This window comes from Drosophila bipectinata, chromosome 3R (assembly GCF_030179905.1).
Source record: "Drosophila bipectinata strain 14024-0381.07 chromosome 3R, DbipHiC1v2, whole genome shotgun sequence".
Classification (NCBI taxonomy): Eukaryota; Metazoa; Arthropoda; class Insecta; order Diptera; family Drosophilidae; genus Drosophila; species Drosophila bipectinata.
In genome coordinates, this window is record NC_091739.1 from 14,109,467 (window position 1) to 14,129,498 (window position 20,032).

The 20,032-nt window shown below is 42.4% G+C and overlaps 6 protein-coding genes and 1 long non-coding RNA gene across 10 annotated transcripts; 3 read left to right on the forward strand and 4 right to left on the reverse strand.

The window, feature by feature from the left end:
* Positions 1-221: 221 nt before the first annotated feature.
* Irc (Immune-regulated catalase) lies at positions 222-4,480 on the reverse strand. The gene is made up of 11 exons (XM_017247849.3): positions 4,148-4,480; positions 3,208-3,316; positions 2,819-3,149; positions 2,575-2,758; positions 2,017-2,198; positions 1,378-1,955; positions 1,180-1,321; positions 954-1,121; positions 779-896; positions 561-723; positions 222-380 (listed from the first exon to the last, which is right to left on the reverse strand). The coding sequence occupies exons 1-11, from the start codon at positions 4,242-4,244 to the stop codon at positions 347-349; spliced, it is 2,106 nt and encodes a 701-aa protein (XP_017103338.2). The 5' UTR covers positions 4,245-4,480; the 3' UTR covers positions 222-346.
* A 450-nt stretch (positions 4,481-4,930) lies between these two features.
* Sf3a1 (splicing factor 3a subunit 1) lies at positions 4,931-7,945 on the forward strand. The gene is made up of 7 exons (XM_017247846.3): positions 4,931-5,153; positions 5,277-5,441; positions 5,500-5,671; positions 5,727-7,204; positions 7,260-7,435; positions 7,498-7,668; positions 7,728-7,945. Exons 1-7 carry the CDS (start codon positions 5,045-5,047, stop codon positions 7,827-7,829), a joined length of 2,373 nt encoding a protein of 790 aa, XP_017103335.2. The 5' UTR covers positions 4,931-5,044; the 3' UTR covers positions 7,830-7,945.
* On the reverse strand, positions 7,866-10,862 carry LOC108129666 (xylulose kinase). The gene is made up of 6 exons (XM_017247851.3): positions 10,649-10,862; positions 10,094-10,215; positions 8,974-9,801; positions 8,714-8,911; positions 8,369-8,558; positions 7,866-8,308 (listed from the first exon to the last, which is right to left on the reverse strand). Exons 1-6 carry the CDS (start codon positions 10,703-10,705, stop codon positions 8,054-8,056), a joined length of 1,650 nt encoding a protein of 549 aa, XP_017103340.1. The 5' UTR covers positions 10,706-10,862; the 3' UTR covers positions 7,866-8,053.
* Positions 10,863-10,941: 79 nt separating this feature from the next.
* Positions 10,942-12,513, forward strand: EMC2A (ER membrane protein complex subunit 2A). Its single transcript, XM_017248298.3, has 4 exons — positions 10,942-11,127; positions 11,250-11,658; positions 11,722-11,878; positions 11,933-12,513. The coding sequence occupies exons 1-4, from the start codon at positions 11,094-11,096 to the stop codon at positions 12,212-12,214; spliced, it is 882 nt and encodes a 293-aa protein (XP_017103787.1). The 5' UTR covers positions 10,942-11,093; the 3' UTR covers positions 12,215-12,513.
* A 24-nt stretch (positions 12,514-12,537) lies between these two features.
* MESK4 (Misexpression suppressor of KSR 4) lies at positions 12,538-14,140 on the reverse strand. Of its 3 annotated transcripts, none has more exons than XM_070282206.1 (3): positions 13,883-14,140; positions 13,389-13,676; positions 12,538-13,330 (listed from the first exon to the last, which is right to left on the reverse strand). In XM_070282206.1, exons 1-3 carry the CDS (start codon positions 13,924-13,926, stop codon positions 12,955-12,957), a joined length of 708 nt encoding a protein of 235 aa, XP_070138307.1. In that variant the 5' UTR covers positions 13,927-14,140; the 3' UTR covers positions 12,538-12,954. The 3 variants fall into 3 exon arrangements, with proteins under 3 accessions (XP_070138307.1, XP_017103789.2, XP_017103788.2); XM_017248300.3 differs by having other exon boundaries at positions 13,389-13,715; XM_017248299.3 differs by having other exon boundaries at positions 13,389-13,820.
* A 1,002-nt stretch (positions 14,141-15,142) lies between these two features.
* On the reverse strand, positions 15,143-15,664 carry LOC138926788 (uncharacterized). 2 transcript variants are annotated; one of them, XR_011443443.1, is made up of 3 exons: positions 15,454-15,664; positions 15,309-15,393; positions 15,143-15,263 (listed from the first exon to the last, which is right to left on the reverse strand). It is a non-coding gene; the product is annotated as an uncharacterized lncRNA (long non-coding RNA). The 2 variants fall into 2 exon arrangements; XR_011443444.1 differs by having other exon boundaries at positions 15,170-15,251.
* Positions 15,665-15,724: 60 nt separating this feature from the next.
* LOC108130056 (uncharacterized) lies at positions 15,725-19,562 on the forward strand. Its single transcript, XM_017248411.3, has 3 exons — positions 15,725-15,865; positions 18,686-18,732; positions 18,966-19,562. The coding sequence occupies exons 2-3, from the start codon at positions 18,720-18,722 to the stop codon at positions 19,235-19,237; spliced, it is 285 nt and encodes a 94-aa protein (XP_017103900.1). The 5' UTR covers positions 15,725-15,865; positions 18,686-18,719; the 3' UTR covers positions 19,238-19,562.
* Positions 19,563-20,032: the final 470 nt, after the last annotated feature.

Genomic DNA, 20,032 nt, shown 5'->3' on the forward strand with positions numbered 1-20,032 from the left:
TACTAGATTACGTGTTTTTATTGAAAAATAAATATTAAAAGGGCTTGGGAACAATCAAGAAACTTTATTGCCATAGCTTCCATTAATTATACTATACTTGATACTTTACAAAATGACAACAATTTTGATTACACTTTGATTGCGTGACTCTAACAATTGAAACTATAATGATAATTTCTTAAAACAAACACAATTACTTTCATAAACAAACAAACCAAAACTTGCAATTTCCTTGAGGTATTTATTGATCATAAAATTAAAGTTTTTTAGTTTTTTGGCTTAGGAACATAATCTAAAATCGGTTTATGAGTACTATATACGCCTTACGCCCGCTAGGCATCAGCCTTTACACCAAATCGTCACAATTGACTAGCAGATTGCTGAAAAGAAACAAACACAAACAATCATTATGGTTGTATTGTTGATAATTGCTGTTGCCAGAGCTTATCACTACCCCGGCATACTTTTATTTATCATTAAATGAGATTCAAATAGGGTTCTGTCGTCAGTGACTCAACTCCAGCAACAGGTGACTGCCGATCTATTAACGAGAAACTCACCTGGCCGATGGCAACTTGAAGATATTCTGCGAGGCCGACCTCAAATCAGAGTTCAGGCAAAGTAGCTTTGTGCCATTAAAATGCAAATACTCCGACAATAGGGAGGAATGCTCGTGGAAAGGATTGCGTCGGTGTTGAAGGTGCACATTCCGGAATTGTTCAGCTAAAGAGGAGAATTTATGAATATAAAATGTCAAAATAGATGCAAAAATACTTACCCAAAACGCAGTTGAAAGTGGGTCCCAAAGCTCCATTGACAGGAGTCTCGGAAATGCCACCCACAATTAGGTCGACATCCTTCCAGCTTGAATAAATAGTTTTTAGCTTGTCCAAGGTCTAAAAATATGTTGAAACATATAGCAAAAGCCTCTTACGTTACAGTATATTGCTTACCTCTTTAGGTATGAACCTCGCAAAGTCACTCCAATCATCCACAAGATCAATACCGTTGCAAACTTCCATATATTTGTAATAGGGCTGCACTCCATGATCCCTGCCCCTCTGGATATCGAAAGCTAGGATATCGGCATGCGTGGGCTTTGTGTTCTTTGGCCAAACAACCTTAAAATATAAATTCTATTGAAATATGTTCGATTATAGATTCAAAGGGTCAACTCACACTCTCGGCGTAGGCTGCATCCATTTGCATGGCTCTCTGATGGAGCAAGCTCTCCAGGATCTCGTTTAACTTGTGGGTTGTATACTCCAGATGAGGTTTGTAGATTTCGTTTTTCAGCACAAACAGATTGGTCTGACCATGTCTGTAAGATTTTCATTTCAAATAAGAATGAATAGCTAATCTAGAATAGTAACTCACTCTTCAAAGAGATCATTGTAGTTATCACTACTGCGATTGCGGAGCTCATTGGGCAGCAATGAGTAATAGAACCTGATGGCGGCCGCACCAAATTCGTTGGAGATCTCCTTGGGGGTTTCCCGGGAAGGCTTGGTGTCGAGCACCTCGTTGGCCTGGGTCTGGCCAAGAACCTCTGGCAGCCACTCCTCCATTACCACCCGCCTATAGATGTCCACATTGACCGCCTTGGCGGCCTGGTAGAGGCGTTCATCGCTCCAACGTGGCTTCCTCTCCTTCAGTTCCCTTGCCAGACGATTGTGGTTGCGCATGAAGATGGTGTAGATAACGATGGAGAAGGGGCTGCTATTGACCCGGGAGTCGCCAGCTGCAAAGCAGGTGGAGTTGCTAGAGGCTCCCCAGGCGCAGAAGGAGTTCTCCACATCTTTCGTGTCCGAAGTCATGGGCAACAGAGCATTGTTCTTGAAGTCGCTGGGTGTGGACTTGAGAAGACCATCCTGGAAGACCCTCATCTTATGCTGGGCTGCCGTGGTGAAGCCGTACAGTTGGGACAGATCCAATGAGCTAGTGGCTTGGTTGAGCTGTTCCATATATATAGTTTTTTTTATATTTTTCATGTGATTTTTGGCTTTTCCCACTCACCTGCTCTGCAGCACCAAAATTGCAGTCGGCCACGGCCAGTGCACTTCTCACATAATTAAGGCAGCTGGGCACGTCGTATTTCCCACTGGGCTGGTAGATGATTGGGGCGCATGCTGGGTGTTGATGCCGGGGCTGAAGGTTGTTCTGGTCACGGCTGCAGCACTCTATCGGCGATCCGTTGCCTGTCAGCAGGAGAAATATTTACCCAATTAAAAATAATAAATTTAAAATCGTCCACATTTTTCCTAGAAACACTCATTAAAATGCCAAAGGAAACCTGTTTCCATAATTAAAATATTTTTTTTTGACGATTTAAAATTGTAAAAAAAATTTCTAAGAACAAATATTTTGTATTGTTTTTTATCAAAAGCAATAAAAAAATATATTTTAAAAGGGGAATACCAACTATTTTTTTCTGATGTTTTACTTTGTTTGGTTTAAATTTGAAGATTGTAAGTTGAATCATAGTTTACATGACTATGTGGTTAAAAACCACAAAAAGATAAGAAATTATATTAAACCACTCTTTATTTTGATATTATTTTTTCTAAGACTTACTCATCGACTGGGATACGGGTTTGCTTAGATCGTGCTCCACAAACTGAGCCCATTGTGCGAATCCTAAATTAAGTTGCAATTTTTCAAAGGATTGTACCAGTTGAGCATTTTGGGTCGTGTCCGGATCATATAGGGCCCTACTGACGTACCATGGTCCTGGAAACGATCGAGTCTCCGGGAACATCTTAAATATCGAAAGGATTAAGATCTTATAATAGAGTTATAGAGCTTTCAGGCCACTCACCCGATGGAAACCATCCTTGTAATAAGGCTCCAATAGTCTTCTGTAAGCATGATGTCCCTCACGGTTGCCATTTAGCAGTTTTTGGCAATCGCTGCGAAGACTAGTCCTTTCGGGAAGAGGCTTCTGCTCCAAGTAGATGCGACACTGCTCCTCATTAATGTCATGGGGCAGGCACTGGCTGTTGTACACAAACAAGCTGGACTTTAAAATCTTGACAGCTATTTCACTGTCCTTCTTGGATTCAGTATTAGGTAGTGTGTCCAAAAGTTGGGTGTGCGAAAGACTGCCATTTTTGACAGTAATATCAGAATTCAGCAAATTGTCTTCCAGTCTAAAAAATAAAAAACTTAAATTTTTTTCTATTTCTTCTCGCAGTAATGATTACCAACCTTTTTTGTCTGTTGATTGAATCCAGTCCTGAGTTAACAAGCTCAATCCATTTAGAAGATGGAAGGCTATTTAAGTACGATTTAACATTTTGCCCCAAATTGTTGTTAGCTGGAAAGACAGAACTTAGTTTACCGACAATTCAAGCTCAATTGTAATAAAGATTTCCTTTTGAAGTGCAAATGATTTATTTTCCTGGCAATAATTCAAATGCCATTTGGAATATTCCACAATCTAAACGCTGTCAACAATTTAATTAAGGCGATTCTAAACTACTTACTATATCACAAAGATCATTGTTGTAAGAAAAAGCTTGTCACTCAAAGAATGAAGATCTAAATCTAGGGAATTTTCAAAGATTTTTAGGGTCATTCTCGGGTGTGCATTCCCTAATTAAAATGAGATGTTTTTTAAATAGTAATAGTTTTTTTTTTTTTTGAGGATTTATAAAGCGGTGATGTATTTTCTTTGATAAGGAATTCACGCCTTCAAAAGTTAGAATGATAAGCTGGGAAAACTCACAGTTTTCATAATGTGTTTTTTGTATAAAGGGTCTTTCAAATTTCCAAGCTAATACTTTGAAAATATACATATAGTTAAAAAGATATAGTCTCATCGCCACATACATATGACATAACAACCTAAGCTTTGAACGTTGAAAGTCGAAAAAAGAGTGAAAGTCTACTAATTGCACTCAGCCTATAGTTCCAATGGGGACTACCTATTAAATCTTCAACATTAAACTCAGCTAACAACTTCCTGGCAAATAAATAAACTATTAAGTATAAAATAAACACTCAATTATGCCGTTTAGGCCTATAAGAATTCCGGTTTGTGCCATCTAAAATTATAATAAAAAGCTAAATTTTTTATTGACTGTATCCATGGTAGTTGTTGGCTTATTGATTTTATTTTTAAATAGTTATAAATAACTAGGCTTACGGCTTGGAAAATTAAATCTGGCAGCGTTGCTAATTGAGGGCAGTAAAGATGCTCCTATTATGAGACCCAGCAGGCAGATGTACTTTCCGCCACCCATTGCACTGTTCTTTGTTCCTGAATATATGTGAGAGCTGCTCAGAACAAACACACTTGGAGGGCCCCCGATTCGCGATTGTGATTCCCAAGACGTTCTGGACCCCAAAACACGTCACTTGGATTTAAGTCACGTCGCGAGCGTCTGATAAGGAAGCGATTCGAACTGCGTTTCGAGATATTTATTCCGTTCTGGGTGGAAACCGTGTCAACGGCTCAGCGGCTCATGGGGAACTGAAATACAAAGCACATCTCTGTGAAATAAAGCCGATGCCGAGCCGGATCATTATCACGCACAATGAAGCTCATCATCATGACCGGAGTCGAGATTCTCTAGAATCGACTCTCTCTCGAAAAAAGTCGCGTACGAGTGTAAACAAATGTTATTTTTGTATTACCTGGCCAGGTCGGGTGAATCAATCTGTTTATGTGACGAAGCAAAGCCGTGCTTACTAATACAAACGTAAAATGCAAATCACGGTTGCACCACGGCTTATTTATTTAAAATGTGGCACGTCCTAGTACGTGATTATTAGAAATACTTATTCCAAAGATTTCAATTGTATTTCAGCCAAGAATTTGGCGAATTGAAGAGTATGCTATTTTAAATAACCCGCCGATTACTGCAAACAAAGTTATCGGTACTTTTCCATCTTCAGATGTATCGATGTTTCTTACCCATTACTTATCGAGTTTTTTTCGTCTCTGATGTTTTCCACCTTCGCAAACGGCATTGTCTAACAATAATAATATATTTCGCCGAAAATTGAATTTTATCAATAAAAGAGAAGTATATCGCCAGCCATGTCAGCGTTAGATGCGGAAGCCACCGACGAGCAGTTCGGCAATGACCAGTCCAAGCCAATGTCGGGGCCCATTATTGGAATAATTTACCCGCCGCCGGAAGTCAGAAGCATCCTTTTACAAACATAAAACTTCATCCGACACTTAATAAACCCTATTTGTCCTAATTATTAATTAGTTTTCAGCCTTAATATGTTTTCCGCTTACTCAGTTGCCCAGTTTTAACTATTAGATATCGTTGACAAGACAGCCAGCTTTGTAGCACGCAATGGACCGGAGTTCGAGGCGCGAATCCGGCAGAACGAGCTGGGTAACCCGAAGTTTAACTTCTTGAACGGAGGCGATCCCTACCACGCATACTACCGGCACAAAGTCAACGAGTTCCGAGAGGGGAATGGTAAGGTTACAGTACAACCCTTTTTGAAGCAGCCAATGACCTAATTTGACCAATACAGATGCCGGGATTGCTGCCGTTGCTGGTATGAAGCAACTGGCCGTGACCAGTGCCGCTCAGCAGCGACAGCAGGAGCTACTGAAGCAAGTGGTGGAGCAGCAGTTTGTGCCGAAGGAGCCTCCCCCGGAGTTTGAATTCATTGCCGATCCGCCGTCAATTTCTGCTTTGGACTTGTAAGTCGAGTTGGTATGATCCAGTCCATTATTTATCCACACCCATCCTTTTCAGGGATATTGTGAAGCTAACTGCTCAGTTTGTTGCCCGTAATGGTCGGCAGTTCCTGACCAATTTGATGAGCAGAGAACAGCGAAACTTTCAGTTCGACTTCCTGCGTCCTCAGCACTCACTCTTTCAGTACTTTACCAAACTTCTTGAGCAATACACAAAGGTGCTGATCCCCCCAAAGGATCTACTGGGAAAGCTGCGGGTCGAGAGCGCCCCGGGACGAAGTAGCATGAACCATGTGCTGGACCAAGTCAAATACCGGGCCAACTGGCAACGTCATCAGGAGGCTCAACGGCGTCGTGAGGAAGAGAAAGTGGAGCGGGAGCGTGTTGCCTACGCCCAGATCGACTGGCACGACTTTGTGGTTGTGGAGACTGTGGACTATCAGCCTTTTGAATCCGGAAACTTTCCGCCACCAACAAATCCCGACGAAGTGGGTGCCCGCGTGCTAATGGAGGAGCGTCTTATGGAAGAAGAGGGCGACATTGAAATGCAGATCGAATCTGACGACGAGGACGCCGCGCCGGTGCCTGGCCATTTGGAAAGCGGCGGTGTCAAGCTTTCGCAAATGGAAAATCGTGTTGGTATTCAGATGAAGAACATATCTTCCTACTCTCAGGCAGCAGGGGCCAAGCGGGACAACACTCAGGTGCAGGACATGGACGAGGCCTCCAGCGATGAGGACACTCCGACGTCCAAACTTCAGCCGCCTGTGGCACCGATGCTGCCACCCACCCACGACAAAGTGGTGGTCAAGAAATACGATCCCAAGGCCACACAACCAAAGCCAGCGCCAATGCCCACGGACGAGTATCTCATCTCTCCAATTACCGGCGAGAAAATCCCGGCTTCAAAGGTATCGGAGCACATGCGTATCGGATTGCTGGATCCGCGCTGGGTGGAGCAGCGCGACAAGCACACCGTGGAAAAGATCAACCAGGACAACGTCTTTGCAGCGGGAACTGCCATCGAGGCGAGTCTCAAGCAACTGGCCGAGCGGCGTACGGATATTTTTGGTGTTGGCGACGAGGAAACGGTGATCGGCAAGAAGCTGGGCGAGGAGGAGACGAAGAAGGACGACCGTGTCACCTGGGACGGACACACCTCCAGTGTGGAGGCTGCTACGCGTGCAGCCAGAGCCAATATCACGCTGGAGGAGCAGATTCATCAGATCCACAAGGTCAAGGGGCTGTTGCCGGACGAAGAGAAGGAGAAGATCGGACCCAAGCCGGTTGGCAGCAAGGCCACTCTCTCGGCTCCACCACAGCCTTCGTCCAAGACGCAGCACAGCCACTCCAACCAGAATCAGCATCACCAAGGAGGCGGTGGTGGTGGAGGTCACCATGGTCATCACAGTATGCACCACCACCATCCTCCGCAGCCACATCAACCCCCTCCACAGCACCATCCATCTCATCATCATCAGCAGCCACCAGCCCAACCAATGGTCCAACTGATGCAACTTCGGCCACCCATGATGCGTAAGTTCGCATAGATCTTTGATCTGGTCAGAGAATAATCCAAGTATATTTTTAGAAAACCCTTATGGAGGTGGTCCCGGTGGCTATATGAATATGCAAGCTGGCGGACCGCCCTCGCAGATTGCTCCCGCTCCGCCTGTGGATCTAATGGTGGAGGATGAGCCACCAACCAAAAAGATGCGCTCCGAGGATAACTTGATTCCTGAGGCAGACTTCATTGCCACTCACAAGGTGAGGTATTTTAAAGAAATCTATTGAATCTTAAGTCTAATTCCTTTCTTCTTAACTTACAGAGTCCTGTGACAATACAAGTCCAAGTTCCCAACTCGGACAAGTCCGAGTGGAAGCTAAATGGTCAGATGATAGCTATTTCTTTACCCCTTACCGAGCCTATTTCCACTCTCAAATCGAAGCTACAGGAGGAAACTGGAATGCCACCGGCCAAGCAAAAGATCTTCTACGAGGTAATTTATAAAAATATTTTTAAAAAATAACACAAAATTAATATCTCGATTATTTTCAGGGCATGTTCTTCAAAGATAGCAATACGATGGCTTTCTATAACCTCGTCAATGGTACCACTGTGCATTTACAAGTCAAGGAGCGCGGTGGTCGCAAAAAATAAACGGACCTCACTTAACAATAAAACCATGCGACAAACTTAGAATGCTCCATATGGAAGAAATCTATTTGTAAATGGTTTCGCATAAATTTGTAATAAATTGTCAATCACAGAATTTAGTTAATTGCACTTTAGTTTAGTCACTTTTCAGGTTAAAAATCGGTTCAGGTTAATCGGGGGGGAATGATTGGAGTATAAAATCGGAATGTTACGTTGGGATTTCCATGCTAGTCAGAGCACACGCACGTTACTGTCTTTCCGCCAGCCAAGGCTTTGGCCATGTTCCGATACCGCTGCAGCATGGGAGTGTAGATAGACTCGCTGTCCTTGTGGGGCTCACAGACCAGCTGCAGCTTATTGGGCGTTAGACTGAGGATATAATCTGTGTAGCAAAGAGCAGTCTTTCCCTCTTCCAGGTCCTGGCAGTACAAGGCGTAGGCGGCTCTAAAAGCTGCTCCCATTAAAGCAGCCTCACTTTCAGTCTACAAGAGAAGAATATATATAAATGTTTTGGTTTTTAAAAAATATTATTAATCACCCACCTGTATGTGGACGGGTGCATTAAACACGTCAGCGATTGTTTGGAGGATCGATTTGTTAACCGACGCGCCTCCTGTGGCAAGGATCTGGGTCTCTTTCCCAAAGTGCAGGCCCATGTCTTCGGCCACGGCGCGATGATGCAGCATCTGTCCCTCAACTAAGGCACGTATTTCCGTTTGCGGTGAGTTAAATCTGTAAACAAAAATCAATAAAGTTAGGAATTAAGTCAACTGCAGTGTAATTACAAGTTTTATGGCTAACTTAACTCGATAAGCAACCTTCATTTTTATCAGGTTTATTACCATTTTTACAATATCTCTATAGCTTTAGGGTTTTTCACGACTTACTTGATAACAGTTTGATTTTCCTTGTTTATTCTTATTGTTCCTTGGGCCTTTGGAATGATTTCCATTTCGTTAAAGTGTACGGCCATGTTGCCGAAATTTCCACGGGGAGTGGATTCGAGAAGTTCGTTGAATTTTTGCCAATCACCATTGGTCTCCGTCTTGTTTACTCCCTCCCGCACCAGGGAACCGTTTCTGAAGCTAAACAAGTAAAGAAATATTAAGGATTTACAAGATAATATAATAAAGCTTCTCATGCGTACCAGAGAAGACCCATGTACTCCTGAATTTCGGTTGGATGACAGAGCACGTGGCCCTCCTGCCAGTTCAGAGGTTCTTTTAAGCTCATCATCAGGGTGTCGCTAGTGCCGAGAGACACACTTAACCAATTTCTGTCCACCAGCATACCGGCCAATGCCGATGGATTGTCTCCGGTGCAGGCCACCACTTTGCAGTCACTCGGGAAGGAGAACCGCTTCACAAAATACTCGGAAACGTTGCCCAGAATAGTATTCGGGCTGACCGGCGTTCCAAGGCGCTCTTCCAAATCTGGGGCACAGGAATTCAGGCAGGCCTGGGACCAGTTCTTTTGACGGATATCCAACAGATTCATTCCGGAGCCATCGCTGTAGTCGATTCCCGCCACATTGCCCAGGAAAAGTGATGCCAGGAAGCTGCTAACCAGTGAGATTCGACGGGCATCTTCGTAGGCATGAGCCTTCTGCTGGTAGATCTTTCGGATCTGAGGTCCAGTGAAGCGTTCATAGCACTTGGAACCCGTAATCTCCACCATGGCTTCAGCACCGCCAATAGCCGTTTCCATTTCGAGACATTGTTTTGTTGTGGAGGCATCCATCCAGATGGGTGTCCGATTCACAACAAAAGCGGAATCGTCTATCTGTGCGTGCAGGAACTTATCGGGATCGAGATTTTGTAAGGTGGAGACGCCGTGATTGGACCAGTACAGTGAACCGTGCTGCTGTCCAGAGCCACTGATGGCCGCCACTGTGCTGAGGTCAGCTTCCTGCATGACCAGGCGGTCCAGGACAATGTCCATGGCCTTTACCCACATCACGGGCTGTACAAAGAACCTGAGGGAAGGAGGATGGGTTAATTGTAGTATAAAAAAAGTGCAAATATCTTAGATATATAACTTATAAGAAGTTATATTTAACTGGAGAGTTCAAAACCAATACGAAAATGTCCCTTTTAATTACTGTGCAAAGGAGGGGTTTCCCTCCCACAAATCAACAGGTGTTTTTAAAAATAATCGACAGCCAAACGAGCCACGTTCATAACCAGCTAGAGGAATTAATAATAATGTAACCCCCTTCTACATGTAACCCCTCTGGTTACAAACTAAACCAATTATCCACAACTCACTCATTTTTGTTGGGTCCCGGATTGGCGCCTCCCTGTGTCCGGAACTCTGGCAAATCGCTGTCGAATTTCACTTCCGCCGAGGCCACCACATCCAGGCTGGAGCTGAGCAGGATGGCTTTCAGCTGGGGGAGAATAAATAGAGATGCGGGGGTTAAACAATGGTTATAAGAGTGGGGGAGGGGGGGCACACCTTAAAAGTAACGATCAAACAGACAGAGGGCAACTAGGAGTCACCGCTGGCGTCATCCGGACTTGTGAAAGTTATTGGGGTGGTTAAGATAATGAGCGGGGGCCAATCCATTCGAACGTGAATTTGCAATAATAAAAATGCTAATAGTTGTACTATTTGGGCCGATAAGCCGTCGGCGGGCCTTGTCAATGGGTCACTGATAAGGCGAATTGTTTTATATTTGGGGGAGCGTTGAAAACAGGTTCCGTGCGGCCGAGTTCCGTCTGACCTTTTCCAATAACACCACCAAGTAAGCTACTAATTCCCACGCACTGGTAGCTTTCAGATACGAAGATACAAGATACAACGTAGGCATTTTCACATACCTTTTGGGTGCTCAAGTCGAATCCCAGAAAGGCGCGTTTCAGCTGCTGCGGACCCATTGTTTAATTGCTTCCGGTTTGCTTGGATGCCTGCTATCGTCTGCTGGTGGGATCCAACATGTGAAGCCTCAGTCTGACAAATACAAGAATTTAAATAAATAGGCTGCCGGGAGGTTGTTTTTTTCGGTTGTATTTTATTTGGCTCAGTGTAACCATAGCTGATGTAGGGATTCTCTTTTACCTCCAGACTGGTCACATTTGGAACTAGTTCTCTCTGGGAAACAGGGCTCCCACAATAAGAAAAATTGGAACAAACAAACAAACAGCTGAGGGCCGTCACAGCCACACTAATTTTAAATTAATTTTAATTTATAACTGGAGCCAGGTTTCGGCTACAATTGAAAAATTGAGTTAAATTGAGGTGACAACCTGAATTGCTGAAGCTACCATGTCGCTGAACTACGAAGAGATGAGTTGGTCGGGTGAGTTTTCCGCTTTTCCCACCCGGGCCCACGTCAGTAATCCAATTTGACATGTGTCCCCTTGAACCCAAAGAAAATGAATGAAAAGTGGACATTAACTGCATCCTTAATGGATTTTTCAGATGTGCGTGACCAGTTCCGGAAGTGGCGAGAGGAGAACACCCGCCACAGCGAGGAGGTGGTTCAATTGTGGGTGGCGGTTCTCGAGGACAAAGTGCACAAGACCGGCAACGAGCGGCATCTGATCCTGGAGCAGGTGATCATCGCGGCCCTGGATACTGCCCGCTTCGATATCGCCACTCAGTGCACCAAGCAGCTGGGCGCTGAGTTTCCCGGCAGTCTGCGGGTTTTGAAGTTCAAGGCGATGCAGTACGAGGCCCGGGAGCAGTACGATGAGGCGGACGAGGTGCTCGATGCCATAATTGCCAAGGATGAGACTAATGCCGCGCCCAGGAAGCGTAAGATTGCTATCTTAAAGGCCCGTGGACGTAGGGTAGAGACTATCAAGGAGTTGAACGAATATCTAAAAAAGTATGGATGAAGTTTATATTAACTATTGTTTTCCCTCTTTAATTCCCTAATCTCCATTGTTAGATTCATGTCGGACCAGGAGGCCTGGCACGAGCTATGCAATTTGTATTTGGCTGAAGGCGAATACGGCAAAGCAGCATTTTGCATGGAGGAGGTTTTGCTGCACAACCCCCACAGTCACCTCATTCACCAGCGCCTTGCGGAGATTCGCTACACAATGGTAACTAAAGTGGTTTACCCGCATTTGAAGCAAATAACTCACATTTTGTAACAGGGAGGCGTTGAGAACGTGGAATCGGCTCGCACTTACTACTCGCAGGCCCTTAAGCTTAATCCCCGTAACTTGAGGGCTCTCTACGGTCTGTACTTGAGCTGCAACTATTTAGCCAACTCCAGAGCAGTAAGCTCCAAGCGCAAGGAGCTGCAAAAACTAGCCAGCTGGGCCCTTGAGCAGGTTGCGGAGCACACTACCAAACAGTCCACGATCAAAAACAACGACAAACTTATCCTGTCATTGGAAGCTGCCTTAGGAAACCTGGAAATCAAATCGAATTGACCAATACAAGCACTGATGGACATCACATCGTATGTGCAATAGATGCCAGAAAAGAAAGATTCCAAATATTCTCAGAAATGGGTTCCCAGTTTCTGTTTCATAAGATAAACTTACAAACAAACAAAAAACAACAGCAGGAGTAAAACACAACAATTTTATAATCAGCGCATCCGAGATAGTATTTTTTTGATGGTAACGATTCGGCGGTGTAGGCTTCAATCTCGGATAAATTATACCCTTAATGCTATTGGGTTATTCGAAAATACCTAGTTCTGTAATAAATCTAGCAAAATCAATTACTTTGTATTTTGTTTCCAATGTCTTGTGCGTTTAATACATAGTTTATTTGTTAATTTATTTAAAATACCAGCTTATGTCTGTGCCATTTAGCGGACAATTAACGTCACTGAGCTCATTAATTTCATTATTGTATACCTACTGTTTACTCGACTATTCGTAGAGTCCATTGACTCGCTTTATTGTAAAAATTGCTTGAATGCACTAGATTAATTCTCACTAGGCTCGTGCATGTCCATCGGCATACATTTGCATATGTGCTCGCATTCAGTCCATGACGATTATCGGTCACATATTTACTTGCATCGTACTGTAGGTGCAATCGACGACTGCAGGGCATCCGAGGGCAGCGCTGATAATCCAGCGGACGGTTAAAAATAGTCCAACAATGGGACAGAATGCTATCTAAAGAATACCCCTCCCATCCAAATCTTCTTCCAATCTTAATTCGTCGAAGAGCCATTGCCGTAGGTCCGACCTCCGTGCGCTTTTCTTGACGGCTTCGACCGGAAAAAGTCCTTGAACACAAGTGAGGGGGCCGACAGTGGTTTCTCCGAGTAGCTGGTGGAGTCCTGACCGTGACCCTGGGACGAGGAGAGTGTGGTTAGACCACCGTTCCCACTATTCTGACAAATGGGCAACCCATCCAGATACTTCAACTGGGGCAGCACTTCCAGGATGTAATCACGAGGTCCCTGGTTTCCAAAAACCGTTCGTATGCCAGGATTGCCCATGCAGGAGAGCTGCTCCAGAGCCGGGCACTGCCTTTCGATGCGATGTATCCAGTCGGTTACGTTGGCTATGTCGCAGTTGTTGATCCTAAAAGGGGATGAAATCTTAGTTTAAGTATGGAAACATTCAGCTAACCTTAAGTCACCACAAGATCCTCAGGCTGGGCAAATATGGAAACGTGTTTAGGTCAAGATTGGTGTTGCGGTCCAGGATCAAGGTGTCCAGGTCCTCGAAGAAGGAGAGAAACTTGAGATTTTGGAAATCATTGTGACTTAGATCGAGGAACTTGGTCTGTGCCGCGAACTTGTCGGCCAGTCGCCGGGGAATGGTCTTCAGGTTCTCGTACGCCAGCGAAATGCGTCCGTTGTCCTCCAGAATGCTCTCCGTAAAGGACACATCCTCGCTGGGACAGCTGCCGATGGAGATGTTGCCACTGAAGGAGTAAGGATTCGGTGAGATCATCTTGCCTTCACTGGAACCGTTGAAATAAACGTCGTTGTACTCGTAGTTTAGACTTTCCAGGGATTGGATGTTTGCACAGTTCCGCAGTACCTCCGTCAGGCAGGGATTGGATGGACTGCACCGGATATTTTATACTTTGAAAGCACTTTATTTTCTCCAGGTATCGAAGCGTCTCACCTGTCTTCGGAGTTGGAGCGTTCAGAGTTCGATGTCCCGGACATAACGGCACTGGGTTTTCATAACTGGCTAGGATTGGTAGCTTCAATATACTCCTGTTTAGGTTGGGTCTTATTCTTAAGAAGAGGCCACCAGAGCGTCTTTATTTTGGTTCCAAGTTTGGTGACAGACTGATGGAAAAATGACACTGGGTTCTCGCTCCGAGCGAAGATTATCTCGGTTCGTTCTTTCCGCTGGTGCTCCAGTGTGAGTGTTTGTATTAAAACAATTGTCATGTCGGTGGAAAGAATAATCCAGAGCTCTTTAAATACACTCAAAAAATAATCTATATGTATCTTAAAAACAAAATAGATTTGAGCCTTTGCTTACCTCAACGAACCAAAAACCAGAGCCCTGCAAAACCATAAGATTTTAAGAATTATATCATTATGAGTCCTTATTTTTAAACTCCCTTTCTTTAAGTGCATAGATTAGTAAGTATGACTGCACATACAAGCTGTAAACAATAAAACAAAGTACACTCTATTGTTTCCTCTTTGTTGATGGTGATACCCTGCAATGTAATATTAAATAATTCCTTTTCTTTGCCATTGTTTTCTGAAGTAAGGGGTACCTTTTCTTCTTATCCTAATCGGTTGACAGAAACTTTAAGATTACTGGTATTCTGATAGGCCCATAGATAAAGGTCAGATTAAACGAAAACTTATCCCACTTCAACACGTTGCTAAACTAAAGTACTAAGTTAGAATATTTTATATATCTAAGAGAGAGAAATAAAAGGTCGTTGGTTTGAAATTCATTGAGTTGTTTTCGTTACTATTATTACATTTTTCTATAGAAGTTTGTTTTTGAATAAGTGCGGATGTTTATACATATATATTAATTTACTTAAAAGTTGTTTATATTTTGAGTGCCTTGAATTGATTTCATTACCTACATATTTTATATTCTTGAAAACGTGACAATATGCACCTAAAATTAAACGTGATTTACATTTAAAGAAGTCTAATTTTAACCCTTTTATTAAGAGTTCATAAACTAACAACATTTCAACTTTGTGTGGATTAAAAATCTAAATTATTAGTGGGCACGGTCTGTCGTAAATTTATTTAAATAGTCATTAAAGTGGTCATAAATCCTCATTTGTAATAAAAGTACAAAGAGTACTATCCATTAAAATGAATAATGAAAAATTAAGTTTACTTAGAAAATGACTAAAATTTTAGTAGTAAAATTAACAAAGTATACTTTATTGTTATTCGTAAATATTTTATTATTAATTAATGAGGTACATATATTTTTGTGGTTCCTCATAGACAAGTCTGACTGTGCTTACAACGAAGGAGTGATCGTATTGTCCAAGTGTGTGCTAAAAATAGATCTGTCTTTGACTTTTTAGTGAGCTTTGAATAAGCGAATCACTCACTCATTCATTCATTTAATTGGCCATAAGCACTCGCAAATCCGTAAGCCACTCGAACAAGTGGCCGCAGCCGCAGCCGGGGCAACCACTATGCCATATTTATATTGTTATTCAGCTTATATATACACCGACATAGATATATACATACATAGTATAGTGGCAAGAGCGCAGATGGAATATTGGGGGCGCGGCGAGCCCCCGGTAGACTTTCGCTCTCAGCGGACCCATTACCGCTACCGCTTGGGGTATGGGTTGGAGCTGGGTAACGAACGGGAACCGGGGCTGGGGCTGGGGCGATGTGGCTATGGGGCTATGGGGGCTAGAGCGTTGCGAGCGTTTCATTTGGTCGACAGTCTGCTCCACGCTCTAGACCCCAATAGTTCGGCGCCTGCTCGCGGCAAAACATCAGCAAGATCGATTCGTTCCGATTCGACATTTCGAGTGTGTGTTTTGAGTGTATTTTGAGTGGCGTTGACTAATTCTCAATTCTCAATCGACATCGGTGTGTTCGGCCTCGACTCACAAATCACGACATCCAGTCATCATATCAAATCACAGCGGTAATAACAAAAAAAAAAAAAAAAAACTTGACAACAACAAGCTTTACATAAAAATGCAATCGAACATGCGAGCATAACAAAAACAAAATCGAGTTTATTGATTACGCGGGTTGCCAGTGGCACCATCATATCACCTCACCCCCAAAGATACCCACTAAATCGATTCCCACACAGGCAAAAAATGTATAACATTAAATAGGTCAGGTTGAAAAAAGTATAAATTAAATAAAAACTATGTAGTTTAAAGGTAAATTAATGGAAGTTTTTAAAATTTGAAAAGTTTAGACACCATAGGTTTTTCTCTCTGCATAAAGACCCCCTAAACCTTAAACGTTGACTTCCCACATATTTATTGATTAACTCGTACAACATACGATTATGTTTGTACATCAGTATGAACCATATATATGTATATACCTCTTATATGTACATCAATTAAACGAAAGAGGTCTTATCTGTGGTTGGCGCGTGTTTACCTCCAGTGAATTTTAATGCTGATTTGTTTCGATTGCGATTCGCACTTGTGGAAACTATTCCATGGCTTTTGACCATTTTACCGTGAAACCGACAGTGTGGCGAACGACTTGCGCCACTTGCATGGAAATGGCATTGGCCAAAGCCGGTTTTTAGCTTAAATGCTTGAGTAAATGAGCAAATATCAAGCTAGCAAAAAATTTAAAAATAAAACCCTTCTATGCACTGTTTGTTTTAGCGACGAACCACTGTGGAGGAGCTCAAGTGGTATGTGGGCATCTGGGAGGCGAATGAGTTCATTGATTAAAGTGCTCAGCTGACGTTGGCGTTTCTTTCTTTGTGAATCTTATCAGAGAGCTAGCTCCCAGCCAGTGGCAGCAATTGGAAAACCCAATTAAAAAACACCAATATACTCGATCGTATGAGTCTTAATTCCATGCAAAAAAAAAAAAAAAACCAATTGGTGTGTTTAAATGCAGATACTTGCGTAGTAAAATCGTATATATACTGCGAGTGTATCAGAACTCTGGAATTGACTGGACAAAGTCCATTAAAATCTTGTCTGACTCGCCAATCACTCTCCCGTCCGATCGGTCGAACAATAGCAAAAGTTTAACGTTTATCATTCGATTGCGAAAAGTGCTGAAATAAAACTGATCGGGGAAAGAATGAAAATATCAAACTGTCAAATCACTCAACGTCTTAGATAGAATTCTAAAAGTGAGAAGGTGAACACTAGAAATGTGGATACTTTCACAAAGTGCTGCCCCACGTAAGCAAACCCGCCTGCTCAAGGGTTTGTTTAATATTTTTATTTATTTGTTTTTTTTAAACCGAAACGTGTTGAAAATAGGAAGTTTCGACCCAATGGATCGGATCGTATGGCTCATTATTGTAAATCCATATGAGTAGACAAATGTCGTGGAAGCGGTTTTGTAAGCTTTCGTAATTCTGGAATTCAAGGGCAGCCCACAAATGCGTGAATGCTAATTTGGCGCGACGACCTTTCTCGATGTCATTTCGAAATACGAGCACCCAGTTAACTAAGTAAAATATGCAAAAATCGCATTCAAAATCGAGATCACCCACAGTACAGAATTTTTTATACCTCGTAGTCCCAGGGAGTCTCGTTTATTTTCTTTAAAAATTATTCCTCAATTTTAAAATTAATTTCCAACATGTGTGAATTGTTTTAAAGACTTTAGAGACAATGATTTATGGAGGAGAATTCTTAAAATAAGTAATCAAGTACCAGGTATTTTTAAGACAAAAATAAGAAAAGGTTCATTGTTGCTTTCATGTAGTTTATTTTTGCTTTGCATTCGTTTTGCGTCATTGAAATGGCAAGTTTTTATTACCACATCTGTTTTTATCCAAATGGTGAATATTATCATCTTACAGAATTAAAATTAGTGGACTGGCGATAAGGACTAGTGGTAATTTAATTAAAGTCCAGAACTTATCGTCTTCTGTGGCAATGAAAACTTTAATTTCAATATGGACAAGGTCTTTCATTGATTCTGCCCAAATAAAAAGGCGGAAAGTCATGGGTTCTTTTAAAAAACCTATTAGAATACCTCTGATACAGCAAATAGACTTTTGACACCTTTATTGTTATTGAGTTATCGTGAATTCGGTAGAAACTACAATAATAACCGATAAGAAATTCTTAGGTAATGGTTAAATGGGAAAATAAATTGGACTGGTCGGTTGCCATTTAAAAAGCTTATCAATATTACAATATTTACAAGTATTGATTGGCCTGTGATAAACTTTTCGCCAACAATGTGAAGAGTATGAGACGTGATTAATTTTTGGTCTTTAGCCTCGACAAGTGTCACACCACTTTTTCGCATGACAAAATAAGACAAAAACCAAATCAATGCCAGCAACGTGCAAACCAGGGAAAAGTAAAAAAGTCAGGTGGCTTCTTCCTCACCTTCCTGCTAGTGTGAGAAATTAAGCAGACTGGAATTTTAGAGACCAAAGTCTAGTCAGAACCGAGCTCACGCCAGGGGTTAATGGAATAATACAGAAAAAGTATATATGCTTTGGGAAAATCTATCCAATTTATTATTGGCGACATTTGAGCAATGGGAAGGACAGGGTCAGACACTTAACCGCCGTGTTCCATTTTAATTCAGCGCCCCAGTGTCGGGAAGTGTGAGCACTAATTGATCGTGTGCCCGGAATGCTAATTAGTTAGACGAACTTCACCTAGAACGTTTGATTCGTCACAGGGGTATCAGATCAGGTTCCACCAAGATCAGGCTAGCGGGCAGTACACGAATGCGACTATTTATGAATTTCAATTAATTTATTCAATGCTTTTTTGTGCAATTTCAGGGTTTCCTCTTGAATTGAAAACCAAAAAGGCACTATGACTGGATCAGGTAAATATTATAATTTAAGAAAACAAAAAAATTAAACAAAAAACTGCAGCCAAGTAACAAATATGTGTAAATTATTCGTGGCAAGTTTTCAGTATTTTGTTTTTTAAATTATTGTGGCATACTTTTTGGGGCAGATTTTCAGTAAAATGTAGAAAAGTCTACACATTTTTTGTAGCTAAATATAGTTACTTCAAATATTAATTCAAATATTAAATATTATGTATTTTTTTCAGTCCTCGATCCCAAATGGAGCCTGGAGCGACGCGAGTCCTCGGGCCATTTAGTTTGGCGCAAGGATTCGCCCGAGTCCAAGGTACGCTTTCGCTTCGACGTGGAGGTCCTGGAGTTCGAGAAGCATCCGCACGAGGAGCTGGAGGACAAGGAGGACCACTTTTCCATGACCAGTCTCTCGGCCACAGTCGCCATGTGCGCCACCTGCGTCGCCGTGGTGGCCGCCTCCGTTTTCCTGCCCTGGTACCTCATGGAGAAAGTGGGATCTCTGTGAAAGGATAACGGTTGCGCTGGCAAAGGCACAAGATACGTGTATATAGGATACAGCCTGACGGTATTAAGTAGACTCTTGTACATAAGCAAGCGTAGATTTAATTATTTTTAAATAGTACGTACGTTGTAAATAGACTTTATGCGTAAACTGTGTGGTTAATGAATTTTTGTATAAATCGACAAGGAGTTTGAAAAACTCATTGGTGCAATACGATTGCAAGTGGAGGATTGTGGATAGTAATCTAAAGTGTGTAATTTCTCATAAGGTTATGCAGATTAAATATCACAAAGATAGTTAATGGAATAAACGAAATACTTGCCCAAGAGTACTCTGTCTAGTCTTTTAATAATGGATATCTCGCATATATGCAATAAAATTGGTTGATAAAAGCATCCCAGGAATTCAAACAGAAGCCTGGATTGTAAATATTCATCACGAACAATGCTGGGCCACTTCTCTTTGAGTTGCTACCAGGAATCCCAAGCAACCAATTAGACCGTCGGTGGAACACAATGGCCTCAATGCAACCCCAGACTCTAGAGCAATCCACCCCCGTGGCGGCAGCATCCCTTGTCCAGCATCCCCTCTAGGGGTTGATGGCGTAATTCCTATTACGATGTGGTGTCTTGATTAAAATTTCGATTCCCTTTTTATGGCCATGTTAAAAGCCACGGACCTTCCATAAAATTTTATGCAATAATACCATTGGACAGCGTTGGCGAAAAATGGCCGAACGGAGAATTTAATGAGCCACCCCAATATTGGGTCGGAAAAACTAATTAGTAACAGCCATGC

Excerpts from the sequence above, each read along its gene's own strand:
- Irc (XM_017247849.3), bottom strand. The coding sequence starts at position 4,244 with ATGGGTGGCGGAAAGTACATCTGCCTGCTGGGTCTCATAATAGGAGCA. Across the intron at positions 1,956-2,016 it reads ATTTTGGTGCTGCAGAGCAG|CTCAACCAAGCCACTAGCTC; the intron begins GTGAGTGGGAAA and ends TATATGGAACAG. Across the intron at positions 724-778 it reads CACTTTCAACTGCGTTTTGG|CTGAACAATTCCGGAATGTG; the intron begins GTAAGTATTTTT and ends TCTCCTCTTTAG.
- Sf3a1 (XM_017247846.3), top strand. The coding sequence starts at position 5,045 with ATGTCAGCGTTAGATGCGGAAGCCACCGACGAGCAGTTCGGCAATGAC. Across the intron at positions 7,436-7,497 it reads ACTTCATTGCCACTCACAAG|AGTCCTGTGACAATACAAGT; the intron begins GTGAGGTATTTT and ends CTTAACTTACAG. Across the intron at positions 7,669-7,727 it reads AGCAAAAGATCTTCTACGAG|GGCATGTTCTTCAAAGATAG; the intron begins GTAATTTATAAA and ends GATTATTTTCAG.
- LOC108129666 (XM_017247851.3), bottom strand. The coding sequence starts at position 10,705 with ATGGGTCCGCAGCAGCTGAAACGCGCCTTTCTGGGATTCGACTTGAGC. Across the intron at positions 10,216-10,648 it reads TCGACTTGAGCACCCAAAAG|CTGAAAGCCATCCTGCTCAG; the intron begins GTATGTGAAAAT and ends ATTCTCCCCCAG. Across the intron at positions 8,309-8,368 it reads ATGCACCCGTCCACATACAG|ACTGAAAGTGAGGCTGCTTT; the intron begins GTGGGTGATTAA and ends CTTCTCTTGTAG.
- EMC2A (XM_017248298.3), top strand. The coding sequence starts at position 11,094 with ATGTCGCTGAACTACGAAGAGATGAGTTGGTCGG. Across the intron at positions 11,659-11,721 it reads TTGAACGAATATCTAAAAAA|ATTCATGTCGGACCAGGAGG; the intron begins GTATGGATGAAG and ends CTCCATTGTTAG. Across the intron at positions 11,879-11,932 it reads CGGAGATTCGCTACACAATG|GGAGGCGTTGAGAACGTGGA; the intron begins GTAACTAAAGTG and ends ATTTTGTAACAG.
- MESK4 (XM_017248299.3), bottom strand. The coding sequence starts at position 13,926 with ATGTCCGGGACATCGAACTCTGAACGCTCCAACTCCGAAGACAG. Across the intron at positions 13,821-13,882 it reads CGCTCCAACTCCGAAGACAG|TCCATCCAATCCCTGCCTGA; the intron begins GTGAGACGCTTC and ends TATCCGGTGCAG. Across the intron at positions 13,331-13,388 it reads CCCAGCCTGAGGATCTTGTG|GATCAACAACTGCGACATAG; the intron begins GTGACTTAAGGT and ends ATCCCCTTTTAG.